Source organism: Vicia villosa, linkage group LG2 (genome assembly GCF_029867415.1).
Source record: "Vicia villosa cultivar HV-30 ecotype Madison, WI linkage group LG2, Vvil1.0, whole genome shotgun sequence".
NCBI classification, from domain to species: Eukaryota; Viridiplantae; Streptophyta; class Magnoliopsida; order Fabales; family Fabaceae; genus Vicia; species Vicia villosa.
This window is the reverse complement of record NC_081181.1, coordinates 93,198,038-93,214,703: the sequence shown is the minus strand read 5'-3', so window position 1 is coordinate 93,214,703 and position 16,666 is coordinate 93,198,038. Positions and strand designations below refer to the sequence as shown.

The following is a 16,666-nucleotide window of genomic DNA, read 5'->3' as shown; positions in this document are numbered from 1 at the left end:
TTCACATCCATTTGAAAAAGTTTTATACCTTTGTGTGTTGCATATGCAAGAAGGATACGTATTGCCTTAAGTCTAGCTACTGGAGCATATGTTTCGTCATAATCAATTCCTTCTTGTTGATTATATCCTTGAGCAACTAGTCTAGCTTTATTTCTTATAATGTTTCCATCTTCATCTAGCATATTTCTGAAAATCCATCTAGTTCAAATAATAGTTTTATCAAGAGGATTTGGAACGAGATTCCGTGCCTGATTCTTTTCAAATTGTGAAAGCTCTTCAGTCATGGCTTGAATCCATGAATCATCTTGTATAGCATCATTTATATGTTTGGGTTCAATTTGAGACATCATTGCTAGGTTGTTGTTTTTTTCTTTGAAGAATTGTCTTGTACGTACTTGATCAGAGGTTTCACCAATAATTACATCATGAGGATGATGTGGTACAATTTTCCATCCTTTTGGAGGAGTTAGAAGTGACTCTTCCATAGAGACTAAGTTAATTTCTTAGTTGAGGATTTCTTCCTGTTCATCTAATTCATCATCAAGATTTTCAATGGTTGAAGGTTCATTAGTTGCATTGAATATAACATGCATACTTTCTTCCACACATTGATTTTTGAGATTGTAAATTCTATATCCTTTTGAAGTTTGAGAGTATCCAATAAATATTCCTTTGTCCAATTTAGAATCAAACTTTCCTAGATTATCTTTGTTATTTAAGATGAATCAATAACATCCAAAAATACGAAAATATGAAATATTAGGAGTTCTATTTTTCCATAACTCATAGGGAGTTTTATTTAAAAATTTTCTAATGGTAACTCTGTTTATAATGTAACAAGATGTATTAACTGCCTCAGCCCAAAAATATTTTTCTACATTTGATTCATTAATCATAGTTCTAGCCATTTCTTGAAGACTTCTATTTTTTCTTTCTACCACACCATTCTGTTGAGGTGTTCTTGGACACAAAAAATTATGAGAAATTCCATTTTTTTCAAAGAATTGTTTAAAAAGAGAGTTTTTAAATTCTCCTCCGTGACCACTTCTTACTGATATGATTTTAGAACTTTTTTCTTTTTGAACTTTTGTGCAGAAGTTTTTGAAAGCCTTAAAAGAGTCATCCTTGTGTTTTAGGAATAAAACCCAAGTGAATCTAGAGTAATCATCTACAATTACGAACCCATACCTTTTTCCACTAAGACTTGAAGTTTTGACGGGACCAAATAAGTCTACGTGGATGAGTTCCAAAGGTTTGTTTGAAGACACAATATTTTTTGATTTGAAGCTACTTTTTGCATGTTTTCCTTTGATGCAAGCTTCACATACTGCGTCTTTATTAAATTTTATTTTGGGAATGCCTCTTACTAGTTCAAGTTTTATTAGGTTTGAGATGGTTCTCATGTTGGTGTGGCCACAACGTTTGTGCCAAATCCATTTTTCATTTTCATGAGATACAAAGCAAGTTTCAGATGAAATTTCATCTAAGAAAAGAGTATATAGGTTCTTGTGTCTGGTTCCACAAAAAAGAGTTTCGTGTGTGAGAGGATGTTTCACGATGCAAGTATTTTGTTTAAATATAACTTCATAACCATTGTCACATAGTTGGCTTATACTTAACAAATTATGTTTTAATCGATCTACAAATTGAACATCTTTAATTACAGCGGAACCATTCTTACCAATGGTTCCTATACCTTTTATTTTGGCCTTTTCATTGTTGCCAAATGTGACTGATCCTCCATCCTTATTTTCTAGAGAGATGAAGCAATCCTTATCTCCAGTCATGTGACGTGAGCAACCGCTGTCCAGGTACCAAACCTTTTTCTTAATTGTGAGAAGAAATTCCTGCAGAAGAGGTTAGTATTTTCTTAGGTACCCAGATTTGAGTGGGTCCTTTAGGGTTAGATTTATTTTTAGAAAGTACAATCTATATGGGTTTGGAGGCAGGGACAAATTTTATGGGTTTAGAAAGAGATTTTTCTTTCCATGTAGGAAATAGATTGTCTTGTTTCTTAACAAGGTTTTGTTTAAATGGTCTTTTAAAGAAACATTTTGACTCCTCATGATTTGTTTTCTTACAGTAGCAGCATTTTTTTTATTTGTATTAAAGTGGTGTTATTTGAATTTTTTATATGAGGTGTATAAAACGTTTCATATATTTTTTTTGTTTTTTGAGGATTTGAAACCTATTCCTGCTTTGTCAAAAATACCTGATTGTGATCCCATTATGTTTTGAAATGTTTCAGTAGACCTAACAAATTTTGTGATATCCTGAGTTAGATTTTCTATCTTGTTTTCTAAAGTTTCTATTTTTGGAAGATTTGATTTTTCAATTAGTACTTTTTGTTTAGAGGAGAGTGAAGAGTGAGCATTGCATAGATTAGTTATTGTGATAGATTGTTTATCATTTGTTCTTTTTAAATCTTCCTTTTCTTTGATTAGGTTTGAAATTTGTTCTTTTTGAAAAAGACATTTTTGAGTTAAGAGGTTTGAATCCTCTAGTAGATTGTCAAACATAAAGTTCATTTCATGACAAGTGTTACACGTGATAAGAGGACTTACTTCAGAGTCAGAGGTAGTCATAAGGCATAGATTTGCTTCTTCTTCGTCAGTGTCTGAATTTGAGTTTTCAGAATCATCCCATGAAGCCATCATTGATTTCTTTTTGAATGGTGTACCTTTGACGAACCTTTTTTGTTGAGGACATTCAGTTTTGAAGTGTCCAACTTTGTTACATCCAAAACATGTGATTTTGCTTTTGTCTATCTCAGCTTTTTGAGGTTCTCTTCTAAATGGTCGTTTGTTTTGTCCTCTTCGAAATACCATTTGCCGAATGCGTTTAGATATGAGTGCTAGATCATCCTCGTATTCAGAAGGTGTTTCATTTGATTCCTCACTTTTCATTTGAGTTTCTTTTGAGTTTTGAGCAGCCTTGAGAGCAATTGATTTTCCTTTCTTTTGTGGCTTATCTTCTAGAATGATGCATTCATGAGCATGAAGAGAACCAACAAGTTCCTCAACTGGTAGAGTTGTCAGATCTTTAGCTTGAGTTATAGCAGTAACCATTGGTCTCCATACTTTAGGGAGACATCTGAGTAATTTTCTTATTCTCTCATGAGCTGAATAATTTTTTACCAGAGATCTTAATTCATTAATAATAATTGTAAATCTAGAGAACATTTCGTCTATAGTTTCATCTTCTTTCATTTCAAATGTTTCAAATTTTCTTACTCCCATATCTATTCTTTGTTCTTTAACATGACTTGTTCCTTCATGGTGAATTTTGAGTTTATCCCAGATCTCTTTGGCAGTGTTACATTCTTCAATTCTATCGTATTCTTCTCTGCTAAGAGCACATGATAAAATAAATTGAGCTTTTGAGTTTAAGAGTACCTGGTTTTTCTCTTCAGGGGTCCATGACGCTTGAGGTTTTGGGGCAGCAGGAACGGTGTCAGTTGGAGCAGTCATTGAATTGAAGTTCTCTGTTTCAATGATGGACCACATATTTATATCTTGAGATAAGAGAAAGAGTCTCATTTTACCTTTCTAGTAGTAGTAGTAGTCAATTCCAATGAAGAGTGGAGGTCTGTGGGATGATCCTCCTTCAGCAATGAATTTTGTTTGTTCAGCCATTGTTTGGGTAGTTGTGATCGTTTTACTCTAACACGGTTAAGTGCAGTTTTTCAGATCCCGAGCTCTGATACCAATTGTTGGAAATAAATGTCACTAGAAAGGGGGGGTTTGAATAGTGACCTCTTAAAATTTTAGTTTAAGTGTGTGAGTAAGATATAAAGAAATATAGGACTGGTAATAAAGAACACACAAGGTTTATACTGGTTCACCAAAAGGGTTAGTCCAGTCCTCACACACAGTGAGATTTTCTTATATCTTACACTTTTATCCTTTAAACGAGGGATAAAAATGTTATGCTTTACACAACCTCAAAAGGCTTTTACACACACTAAAGTATCACTTAAGAACTTTCTTTCTCTCTTGTTACAATCAAGATTTTATATCTCTTGAGGATATACAAAAGTATTTAATGGATGATATGAAGATGATTCACTATTTGGCAGTGATAATATTTCTTCCTTTTCTTATGAATAAGATAAGCTTTTTGACTTTGATTCAAAATGAGATTAAGCTTGAATGTCAAAGTTATCTTGTTGTTTGCAAGAGGTGCTAGTAATATAGAAGCTTGAAAGGAATATGTCCGTTTGTACTTGCAAGACAATAAAATATCTTTCTTAGCTGGATGTGTACTTTGAGGAGACCAGAAGACAGTCCTTTGAGTAGATGAGCAATATGTCTTAGTTGGATGTGTACTTTGAGGATTCAGAAGATAGTCCTTTGAGTAGATGATCATTATCTTTTGAATAGATGCATGTTGGTTTATTTTGATTGGATGAAATATGCTGTCATTTGAACTAAATGCTTTTGCAAATGTTTTGATAAGATCAAGTTAAAGCTAAAACAAAATATATAAGATCTAACAATACGAGGACCTGCAAGAACACTTGTTAGAGGAGTTAGGATGATAACATGTTGTCCTAAAAACTCAGAAGTGTTTCAACATCCTCAACATATCATAGGGATCAAGATGCTTCATTCATCCCCACATGATCTCAATTCTCAAGGCATCAAGCCTCAAATTCATCAGAAGCACCAAATTTAGGGTTTTGGATTCAACAGGAACTGCAGTCAAGGTTTTCATTTGGCAGGGACTTCAAGCTTCAAAATCATGATTCAAATAGATCAAGTATCTTCATATGATTCCTCTCATCAAAGTATAAGCCAAGATGTGCTTCAAATAAAGATCAATATTTTCCATATTCATCTTGTCCACAAATAGGTTATTTTACCTAATTCACCTAGGAGGTTGACTTTTAGTCTAAACATGATTCCATGGCTCAAATCATGGGTCAAAAATCTCCAATGCCTCATTATAATCCACTCACATCATTCATATTATTGAAAGAGTTTTATTCATCAAATACTTAGAAGATTTCAATTCATTTGGAAAAAGTTAATTGTTTAGGATCACCTTTGACTTTTGATAAATTTGGTCAACTATGGACTTCTAAGGATCAAAATCATGAATATATGGTTATTAGAGCCATTGGATCAAGAAAATAAGTCAAGGATAAAAAAGTCAACATCTTAGGGTTTTGACTTTTTAATGATAAATTACATATTCTTCTTTCAAACTTTGAAAAGTCATAACTTCTTCATCCCTTGGCCAAATATTTCCTTCTAAAGCTCATTTTGAAGAGAAAATCAAGATATACAACTTTGCCAGGGTGAAATTTTTCTCAAAAAGTGAATGGTTTGTAAATTAGAAGCTTGTGAACATTCTTCCAACTCTTAGAAAAATTTTCTTAGTCCTTTTTATCAACTTTTTCACGAACTTCCAAGCCATTTTTCACATTGATCCAATATGAATTCATTCAAGCCATCAACAAGAGAGTTTAACTACATCCTCCATGCTTTCCAAAAAGTCTTATAACATCATTTGATTTTACTTGAGTAAGAAGTTATGGATTTTCAAAGAAGGCTCCATAAAATTAAACTAGTTTCAAGCTTAAGTAGTCTTGCAATTCACCAATTTTCCCAAGTTCTACATCCAATTAGCAAATGTTCATGCATTGTCATCAACCAAGAACAAGTGGATCATTTTGGAATCACATCACAAGGGTATCAAAGTACCATTTTTTCACTTATCATGTGAAAAAGTAATCGTTACAAATTTGAAATCATTGCAAAATTTGGTGATTCATCAAGTTTATCTCCAAATGCCAATCTGATCATTCACAAAATAAGATTTGAAATTTTAATTAGAGGAATAAGAAGTTTGTAGAATTTAATCCTAACCAAGCCAAAAAACTGATCATTGCATAAATGGAATATTCCATAACTTACTCATTAAGTTATTCAACTTCAAGCCCATTTTCTCTCAAGACTATCTCATCTCATTTTCCTATAAATAGAGACCTCCTCTTCATTTAAAATCACATCAAAGCAAATTCAATTCTTGCTTTCTCAAACTTCTCTCTTTTCTTGTTTTTCAAAATTTCTTATGGCATGAAGAAGTGAGTTCTTCAAACCAAAGCTCTTCCTCTGAAATTGAGCATTCATACACTTAATACACATCATGTAGAAGTGATCCAAGTCCTTGTTGGAGTTCTGAAACATCAGAATCATCATCTCCATCTTTAACTGGGAGTGGTTACAGTTGAAGTCGTGTGGAGCAATCCATAAAGTTCTAGGCCAATGTGAGTGTAATACGGTGAACTGACTTTAAAGAAATGTCACGGTAAGCAAGAGTCGCCACCGACTTTTATTTTATCCAATTTTTAGGAAAGGCTAAAAGAACAGGAAAAGACCTTTTAAAAAGATTTTGAGTTCGGGGGGTAAGTTATACAAAGGGAAGGTTTAAAGCACCCTTTGTATCCATGGTTATCCATGGGCTCTTAATTGCTTAGCTCACTTTGTTTTCAAAATGTTTGAATTGTTTTAAAAGTAGTGTGTGAATAGAAATTTGAATAAGAACTTTAGCTTGTAAATAAGCGTAGTCTTTTTGAAAAGTATTTGAAAATTAGTGGGAAAAAGAGTTTGAATTTGAATTTGAAAAAGAGCAAGCAATTAAAAAGCAATTACCCTAAGTTTTAAAATTTGTTCTTTTAGCTTTTCGGGCGAAAGGGTCTATCCGTACCATGAGAGGGCAGGAAGTCATCAAATTAGGGTTTTTGAACTATCAGGGACTGAAATCAGGGATCACATTTGGGAAACCCTAGAAATCCCCAGGAAGTCAATCAAAGGTTTCAATCATCTTCAAATAATCCCTATGACAACATCCAATGGAAATTACATCTCAATTCAAGATTCACAGTCATCAATTTCATCAGGTCGACAATTAGGGTTTTTGACCTAATTCACTGAACAACTGACTTTTTAATCAGAACATGATGCCACAACTTAAACCATGGCTTAGGGTCCTCCAATACCTCAATATTATCCATTCATACCATTCATTTGGTAAGAATAGCCTGGTTCATTTGAAATCTCCAGAAAACGCGATCCGTCTGAAAAAGTCAACCGTACAAGATCACCATTGACTTTTTGGAATTTTGGTCAACCATGACTTTTGAAGTTTCAAATCATCAATATATGATATATGAAGTCATTTGATCAAGAAAAATCAAGAAAATCAATCAAGAATCAAAAAGTCAAAAGTTTGACTTTCCATACTTAGAAAAATTCTAAGTGTTTTTCAATGGTTTTTTCCAAACTTTGGAAGGGAATAACTCAAAATTTCACCTACAAACTGAAAAAAACTTCCAACATGAAAGTTGTAGATTTTGATCCAATGAACAACTTTGTCACATATAATTTTTTTTCCAAAGGACAAACCATTTAAGAGATATGGAGCTTCAAAGTTGGTATCTTTTGAAAATTTCACTTAAAACCTCATTTTCTTCAAAGTTCATGGATCTTTTTCACCCATTTCCCTAAAGGTCTTGAAGAAACTTTCAACTAGGGTTTTGAAGTGTGTAATATGAGCTTTCCAAAATGTCCAAGAGCATGAAAAAATATGGAGCATAGCTATGGTTTTGAATTATGCATTTAGTGATCATTTTCACTTGAAATTTCAAGCCATTTTCACTAAGTTATGAACCATTTTGCCAAATAATGCAAGTAATGATGCATCAAGACAATAATTGAAGATATTTTCTGATTTGAAGATCAGAATGGAACAGGATAAGAAGCTTGAGATTTAACCATGGTTTAGTCACTTTTAACCATTTGCATTTAATGTGAAAGATTCCATTTTATCTCTTAAGCCAAATCATCATTCTTGGATCAACTTGCAAGGGCTTTGTATTCAGAAAGCTTGGCCTATAAATAGAGGTTCAAATCACTTCCAAAATCACACTAAAACCTCACAATTATAGGTTTTCTCTCTTCTTTCTTGAATTGCAAGTTTCATAGTTTTCAAAGAGGTAGAAATCCCAACCTCCAAACCTTTGAAGTTCTGAGCAAAGTGATGCTTCCCACAACTCATAAACATGATATGTGATGTGTCTGATCCATCCATACACCCCAAAAACATCAAGAACTCAGAATCACTACCTCACTTCTCAAATATGCATAACATAAGCCTTATCATGCCAATTTTCATTCAAGCTCAGTTCTGTCCAATCTAACCATCCAAACATCATCCATATACCTTATATGAACTGTTCCAACCATCATCCATGATCTGAAACACCAAAATCACTAAGCTTGATCCTCACTTGAACCATACTGCAGATCGGGTACCATAGATTGATGAAGAGGTTTTCAATTCATGCCAAGCATCCAAACATGTTCCATAAGGTCCACTGAAGCTGACCAGATCAAGAAACAACATTTGGAACCTCTCATTTGCAGAATTCGATTCTCAGTTTTGGCATTTTTAAGGTAAGCTCTCTTGAACTTCAAACTCTATCCTCCATGCATCATAAATGAAATATGAACATACCATCTTGTTTCTGCACACATGAGGATCATTAACCCTCAATCAATTGCATCATAACTTGCACATACACGATTTCAGATTGAATCATAAGATTAGGGTTCTTCGTGTTCATCAGAAAATTAATGATCTTAGAGTGAAAATAAATAAAATTAAGTGATACCATCATGTTCCTTGTGAAAAATCGAGCAAGATAGGCTATTCACTTGATCAAAATGATTCAGTTTTCAGATTTTTCAAATTCAAGTTAGGGTTGTGTTCTTGGCGCCAGATTTTGAAACTGAAATTAGGAATTGATTCAAAAATATAATTCATTCGTTGCAAATGTTAAACAGACCACGCGCGTGGTCCAATTGGAAGTGTTTTGGCTGGTGAGAGAGAGGGCGTGGGTTCAAGTCCTTGTGTAGACAAAACCCAATTTTTTTAAACACTATTTTTCTTATTTTTCTTCACAACTTCATCAATTAATTTAACCAATCAAATTAACTCATTTTTTATTCATTTTTTACACACTTCTTATTTTATATATGTATTTTAAGAACATCCAAAAAAATCACAAAAAAATATTAATTTAATACATTTTTAATTAAGTTTAAAATGACATATTTTAAGTATTTTTTATACTTTAAAATTTGTTTTTTTCATTTGATTTTTCAAACTTAATCACTTGTAAATATTTTGTGATCAAACCCTAATCATTTAGGTGTTAATTAAGTATAATCTTAGTGTTTATCTTAATTAAGTTGACTCTTGTCAAAATTCAAACCGTTTTAAAACAAAACGATAAACCGTTTCTTTTTGGTTTTTCTTTTCAAAAGAAACTATTGATTAAATCTTTTTGGATTGATCAATTGATTTTCAAACATGGGCCTCTCGAATATTAGAGAGTATAAGTCCCTTTCCTTTTTCTTTGTACAGTTTTTCAAAACATAAAAACTTCTTTCAAAACAAAACTTTTCAAACTATTTTCAAAAACGACAAACTTCGCAAATCAATCAACCATGTTTTATAAAATAAAACAGGGGCCTCCACATAGGTATAAGTCCCATTCCTGTACATGAAATTAGGTATTTCATTGTACACACACCTTTTTGTATATATCTCGTTCAATTTGTTTTTTTAACTTCGAACAACAAATCAAAAAATGAAGGTTTTCTTTAAATCTTCCCAAAAATACCATGGGCCTCCATGTAGGTATAAGTCCCGAGCCCTTTTGTAAATACTTGTTTACATAGCTTTTGAATAAACTCAAGTGGGCCTCTCCCCGAGTATAAGTCCCGAGCCCCCGTGTTTACAAACGGATCATGCTTACAGGTATATTTCCTTCATAAACTCCATTGTATACACACACCTTGACATATATATGTAATTGTTCATACTTGTTCATGTACTTGTTCATATTTGTTCGTACAACACTAGGTTCCCCATAGCCTCCTATTGGGCTTCGTGCAAAGAATCTCCCTTAGTTTAGGTTAGGACATAGAGTATGGTTTCCCGGTGAAATCGCTCTAAGAGCTCAAACCAACTATACCACGCCTCCTCTTGGGCTTCGTACAAACGACTTGTCCCTCCCATAGCCTCCTCTTGGGCTTACAATGCAAGGACCCTGGATTGTCCCTCCCATAGCCTCCTCTTGGGCTTACAATGCAAGGACCCTCGGATAGCCTCCTCTTGGGCTTCGTACAAGGACCCACGGGCTTCTTATAAGCATCCCCAATATCCAAATCAAAAAACCTAGGAGATTAGACATTTATCATCTCTATGATATGAGTATCTCATCTATATCATCACAATCAATCAATCAATCAATCAATCAAACTTTTTTGCCACAAGGCTGGATAATCAATCAAACCTTTTTGCCACCATACTGGCTGATTAATCAAAGTTTTTGTCACAAGGCTGACTTCATTGAAACTTTTGCCACAAGGCTGGCTGATTAATCAAAACTTTTTGTCACAAGGCTGACTTCATTGAAAGTTTTTGCCACAAGGCTGGCTAAAAAGCATCTTTATCATTCTAAGCACCATAAGTGGCATGGCCCAGGGCTTATAATGAAAAGATTTTCAAACAAAAATCAAACAGATGTATGTGATGATATAGATTAGATACATCGAACATTGAGATGACATTTGTCTCTTATCCTTTGCTTCCACTAGCATAAGTGGGAACTACGATTGCTCTGACTTTCTCAACATCCCTTTGAGAATACGTAGGCACAAGGTCGTATCCTTGGCGAGCAAAACTTCTCCCTCAAACCACTCAAACCTTAGCACCCGTAGACCCGAGCTACAAATGCTCTGATTCCCTCTAAGGGATATGTATGCAGAGGATCGCGATGATCTTTGCGAGCATAATCAAACAAACACATTAGGTCCCACCTATTTCAAAAGAACCTCTCAATAACATGGAATGAAAAACATAGAAAAGAAACCTATAGAGTACTATAGATACGTTGGGTGCTAATACCTTCCCTTCGTATAACCAACCTTCTTACCCAAAGATCTCTCCCCCACTTTTTAAGGTTATTGCAGCTTTTTTCCTTTTCCTACTTTGGAAACAATAAAAAGTTTGGTCGAAACAAAAGAAAAATCATTTTTTGAGCACTCGAGCCCAAAGAAGGCATCAGGTGTCTCATCCCGAAAAAAGATAACGATTTTTCCCCGCGACAGAAAAATGGCGACTTCACTGGGGAATGATCTTTTTATTGTTTCCAAAGGAAGGGTTAATTCTATTTTCTATATTTTTCATTTCATTTTTTGTTACATGTGTGGTTCTGGTTCTGTTACTTGTGTGGTTCTGTTACAAGTGATACATTATGGACAAATCCTAACCCGGATTAAGTACACATAAGAATTAGGTGGAGGGTATAGTCATGTACAGGCGTACGTGAGAATCCTTCCGCTCAGTGGAGGTTCCTTGTTGGTAATATATGTTTAGCATGTTTCGTAGCGAAGACATTATTACTTTCATTGAACTGTAGAAGCTGAGTTGGCCGTAGAACCCCAACCCATCCTGGCCTTATTAGGTTGTGGTGCAGAAACTATTCAGGTGAAGACTTGGATTAGTTGTCATGCGAAGAACCACACTCAGACGAGTTTTTCTTGAGAATATTGCTGGCTCACAAGTTTAATTGTGCAAGCCGGTAATATCCGAAAGAAAAATGTAGACTATGACGTATCAGTAGAACATGTTGTGCAGGTGATTAACTAGAACTATCCCATTTTTGGTTCTCTGACCTCATGCTCGTGACGCTGGACCTTTGAACCTATGTGTACCATGTTTGTTACCATGTTTGTGTACCATGTTTGTAGTACCATGTTTGTGTTACCATGTTTGCGCTACCATGTTTGCTTTACCATGTTTGAATATGTGGCATCCATGCATCCATGCATTCATACATTCATTAAAAAACCCATCTTTTTCCATAAAAACATGATTTTTCCAAAAAAATTTAGAGAATTTTCCTTGCAAACATTATAGGATTAAGTTATGGAAGGGGTAAAAAGGTATACCAAAAAGTACGGTTTCAAGGCACATGATGTGGAAAAACTGAGAGAGTTGGCATCTTTTGTACAAGATCCTCCCGATTTTAGGAAAAGTTATGGAAAGCTTTTGCCTATCCTGAACACTCATGTTGATGAAGGACTTCTCAAAACTCTGGTTCAGTTCTATGATCCCGTCTACCGATGTTTCACCTTTACAGACTACCAGTTGGTACCGACCTTGGAAGAATATGCCAATCTTTTGGGTATTCCTATGTCTGACAAAATACCCTTCAATGGTTTGGAAGCCATTCCTAAGTCACACGTCATTGCAGCAAGTATCCACTTGAAGAAGTCTGAAGTAGAGAGTAATTGGACTACCAAAGGAAACCTCCCGGGTTTAACTTCACACTTCTTAATAAAGAAAGCCTTTGATTTCATCGAAACTGGTAGCATGATAGCTTTTGAAGCTATACTAGCCTTGCTCATCTATGGGTTAGTTCTGTTTCCCAACGTTAACGATTTTGTTGATATCAATGCCATAAAGATCTTTTTGAATGGAAATCCTGTTCCGACTTTGCTTGGTGACATGTATTTCTCTGTTCATCATAGGAATCGCCAAGGCGGTGGAATCATTGTATGTTGTGCACCTCTGTTGTTCAAATGGATTGTTTCACACTTACCCGAGTCTCCTATCTTCACGGAAAACCGAGAAGGCTTGCGTTGGCCTCGAAGACTTATGTCTCTTACTAATCATGATATTCATTGGTATACCTTGGCTCGCTGTGGTACAGAAACCATTGACAGTTGCGGAGAATTCGCCAACGTACCCCTCATTGGTACACAAGGAGGAATTAACTACAACCCGATCCTAGCCCGACGACAACTCGGGTATGCAAATTCAACTAAACCCATTGGTCCCTCAGTGGAAGGCTACTTCTACCGAGAAGGGGATAATCCTCAAAGGTTGAAAGCAAGAATGGTGAGAGCTTGGCACGACGTCCGATGGAAAGAAAAAGGTGAGCCAAGAAATTGCATTGCCATGGACGCCTACACCTACTGGGTAAAGAAAAGAGCAAAAGAGTTCCAAATGCCTTATGCTTATGAAAAACCCATGTTTCCTGCAGTGTTTCAACGACCCAACATTCCCACTATGGAGGAATACCAAGACACTTTGGCTAAGATGAGGGTAGAAAAAGACGCTTGGGAAGAAAAGTTTCGTAGAACTGATGTGGAAAATAGAAAGTTGAAGAAAAGAGTGAAAGATCACGAAGAAACTCTCTATTATCAAGATGGATGGCTCATGAGCAAAGATGAGAGGATTCGTCAGAAAGACGCTGCAATCAAGAGGTACATCAAAGAAAGCAAGAAGAATCTTGAAGGCTCAACAAGCAACGCTCCGACTCCTGATGATTGGAAGAATGTTGTTGACAAACTGAGGACCGAAAAGGCCGAATTGAAAGCTTACTATGGGAAAGAAATCATGAAGCTCAAGCTGCACAATGCATTTGGTTCTTCGTCTGATGAAGATGCTTAGGATTGTTTAGCTTTTTATTTATCATTTGCTTTTGTAAGGAGCTACACTCCAATGTTGTAACATTTCCCATTTATTCAATAAAAGAATAGTTTGTGTTCAAATGTTTGCAAGGATAATCTTTAAAAATATTTGGAAAAAATCATAAATTTCTTTTTGCATACATCATTCTGCATATCGAGTCCGTTGTATAGAGTCTCATCTTTTGGATCTTTCTCCAATAGATCGTCAAGCTGTCGCGTCTCAAAGTTTCTCGACCGCGCTCGCAATCAGATCACAGATACAATACTCGTTCAAGCAGAAGAAGAGTAATGGAACACTCTGAACAAGAGAATATTGAGCTTCGTGGTACAGTGACCACCCTTCAGGAAAAGTTGGAAAGTCTCACTACTCTGGTTGACTCCTTAATGGCCGCACAGAATCAGCCGCCGCCGCCCAACAGTCAAGCAACAGTAACATCTGAAGTCACTACTCCAGTTTCTACAGTTGCATTCAGCATTCCATCTTTCTCCATGCCAGAAGGTTGGGGCACGCCTCTCAGCTTTGGTGCAGGTTTTCGCCATAATTTCTCTGGGGTTCAAACAACCACAACTGAAGCGCCTGCTACACAAGACAGTTTGACTGGTGACGCACTGAAGTGGTACACAGGCTTGGATAGCACTAATATTCGAACATTCAATGACCTAGGTGAGGCCTTTGTCCGACAATACAAGTATAACTCGGATATGGCTCCAGACAAAGATCAGCTTCGATCCATGGCTCAGAAAGACCATGAAGCTTTCAAAGAGTATGCCCAACGATGGAGAGAAACTGCTGCTCAGATTAATCCACCGTTAAAAGAGAAAGAGATGACAAAGATCTTCTTGAATACTCTTGGCCCGTTTTATTATGAACGCATGATTGCTAGTGCTCCAAGTGATTTCACCGAAATGGTAAACATGGGGATGCGTCTAGAAGAAGGGGTCCGAACCGGACGTCTAACTAAAGAAGGTGGATCTTCAAGCGGAACCAAAAAGTTCGGAAGTGGTTTCCCAAAGAAAAAGGAACAAAGTTTTGACATGGTATCCCAAGGGAGGCCAAGAGGAAATGTCAATCGTCAATGACAGGTAGCTGCTATTGCACCAGCCGTTAATACAGCACCGAATTCGGGACTTACCCCGCAGTTTCAACAACAACAGGCTCAAGAGTTTAACAATAATCAGAATCGTGTACAAAGAGCTCCACAGTTTGATCAGATTCCAAAGACCTACACAGAATTGTACCCTGCTTTGATTGAAAGAGGTCTTGTCCAAACTAAAGCACCACCACCCGTACCTGAGAAACTCCCATGGTGGTACAAAGCTAAGGTCTCATGCCCTTATCATCAAGGAGCACCTGGCCATGATCTTGAGCATTGCATAGCCTTGAAATATGAAGTTCAGAGGTTGGTTAGATCTAATCTCCTCTCTTTCAGAAATTTGAATCCAAATGTGCAAGAAAATCTGCTGCCCAATCATGGAAGGCATGTTGTAAACATGGTGTATGGATGTCCTGGTCCATACCGAGTCTATAATATCAATTTCTCAAGAGCAGATTTGGTACAAATGCACGCTACTCTCTGTCAAGGGCAGAATTTTCGCCAGCATCACTACGGTTCCTGTAGCATATGTTGTGTAGATCCTCATAGATGTTCGATTGTAAGAAGAGATCTTCAAGTTTTGCTAGATAATGGTACTATTCAGATCTACAGAAATAGGAATTAAGATGAAGTTAACATGATAGGATGTTATCCGCATGAGCTTTTAGTCTCAGATATCAACTCGGAAATGCCTAAAGTTAACGTCATCGTTCCTCATTTCAACATGCCCGAGCGCATAGAAGTTACCTACAACAAGCCAAAGGTTCCTATTGCTCCTTTGATCATTTGTCTACCTGGACCTGTTCCCTATGACTCTGACAAGGCAGTTCCATACAACTACAATGCAACAATGATAAAGAATGGACAAGAAGTTCCTTTACCTACTCTTTCATTTGTCGTGAATATCGCCGATGTGAGTCGAGTAACAAGAAGTGGACGTGTGTATACTCCACTACCTTCAAAGCAGCATGTTGCTCCTGCAACCGGGCAAAATCCTGTTGATACACCGGTGGGGAATCCTGTGGAAACTCCTGTCAGTAATACAAGCACTGATGTTGGCCAATCCAGTGGAACCAATGTCAATCCTGACTTTGATGAAATTTTGAAGCTTATCAAAAGAAATGAATACAAGATTGTGGATCAGCTTATGCAGACTCCTTCAAAGATCTCAATACTTTCATTACTTTTAAATTCAGAAGCCCACAGGGAAGCCCTGATGAGAGTCTTGGATCAAGCTTTTGTAGATCATGATGTGACTGTTGATCATTTTGATGGGATAATAGCCAACATAACAGCTTGTAACAATTTAAGCTTCTGTGATGAAGAACTCCCCGAGGAGGGTAAAAATCACAATCTTGCTTTGCACATTTCTATGAACTGTCAGTCAGACTCTTTGTCCAATGTGTTGGTAGACACCGGATCTTCCTTGAATGTGATGCCAAAGACGACTCTTGCTCGTTTATCTTACCAAGGAATGCCTATGAAGTTCAGTGGTGTAGTAGTCAAAGCATTTGATGGATCGCGAAAATCTATTATCGGCGAAGTCAACCTTCCCATGACAATTGGTCCACATACATTTCAAATCACCTTCCAGGTAATGGACATTCAAGCTGCTTATAGCTGTCTGTTAGGACGACCATGGATCCATGAAGCAGGGGCAGTAACTTCTACGCTCCATCAAAAGTTAAAGTTTGTAACAAATGGAAAATTGGTAACAATATGTGGGGAGCAAGCCTTGATGGTGAGCCATTTATCCAATTTCTCTTTCATAAGTGCTGATAATGAGGAAGGAACGCAGTTCCAAGGTCTCTCTTTAGAAGACGAATCTTCCAAAAAGAAAGCATCAATCTCTTCTTACAAAGAGGCAGTGAAAGTAGTGAAAGATGGAACTACCACTGGCTGGGGGAAGTTGCGATCCATACCAAGAATGAAACTAGAGCAGGACTCGGATGTTCACCAACGTTCTCAAACTGCACCAAGAAGGATGAAACCCTTCGTCCGATCAAAGAAACGTTC

General features: G+C 36.4%; 1 protein-coding gene across 1 annotated transcript; it reads right to left on the bottom strand.

Annotated features, from left to right (window-relative positions):
• Window positions 1-503: 503 nt before the first annotated feature.
• LOC131649593 (uncharacterized) lies at window positions 504-3,506 on the bottom strand. The gene is made up of 2 exons (XM_058919347.1): window positions 2,213-3,506; window positions 504-706 (listed from the first exon to the last, which is right to left on the bottom strand). The coding sequence occupies exons 1-2, from the start codon at window positions 3,504-3,506 to the stop codon at window positions 504-506; spliced, it is 1,497 nt and encodes a 498-aa protein (XP_058775330.1).
• Window positions 3,507-16,666: the final 13,160 nt, after the last annotated feature.

Coding starts and splice junctions, on each gene's coding strand:
- LOC131649593 (XM_058919347.1), bottom strand. CDS start 3,506: ATGTGGTCCATCATTGAAACAGAGAACTTCAATTCAATGACTGCTCCA. Junction 707..2,212: donor CATAATGGGATCACAATCAG/GTATTTTTGACA, acceptor TAAATAACAAAG/ATAATCTAGGAAAGTTTGAT.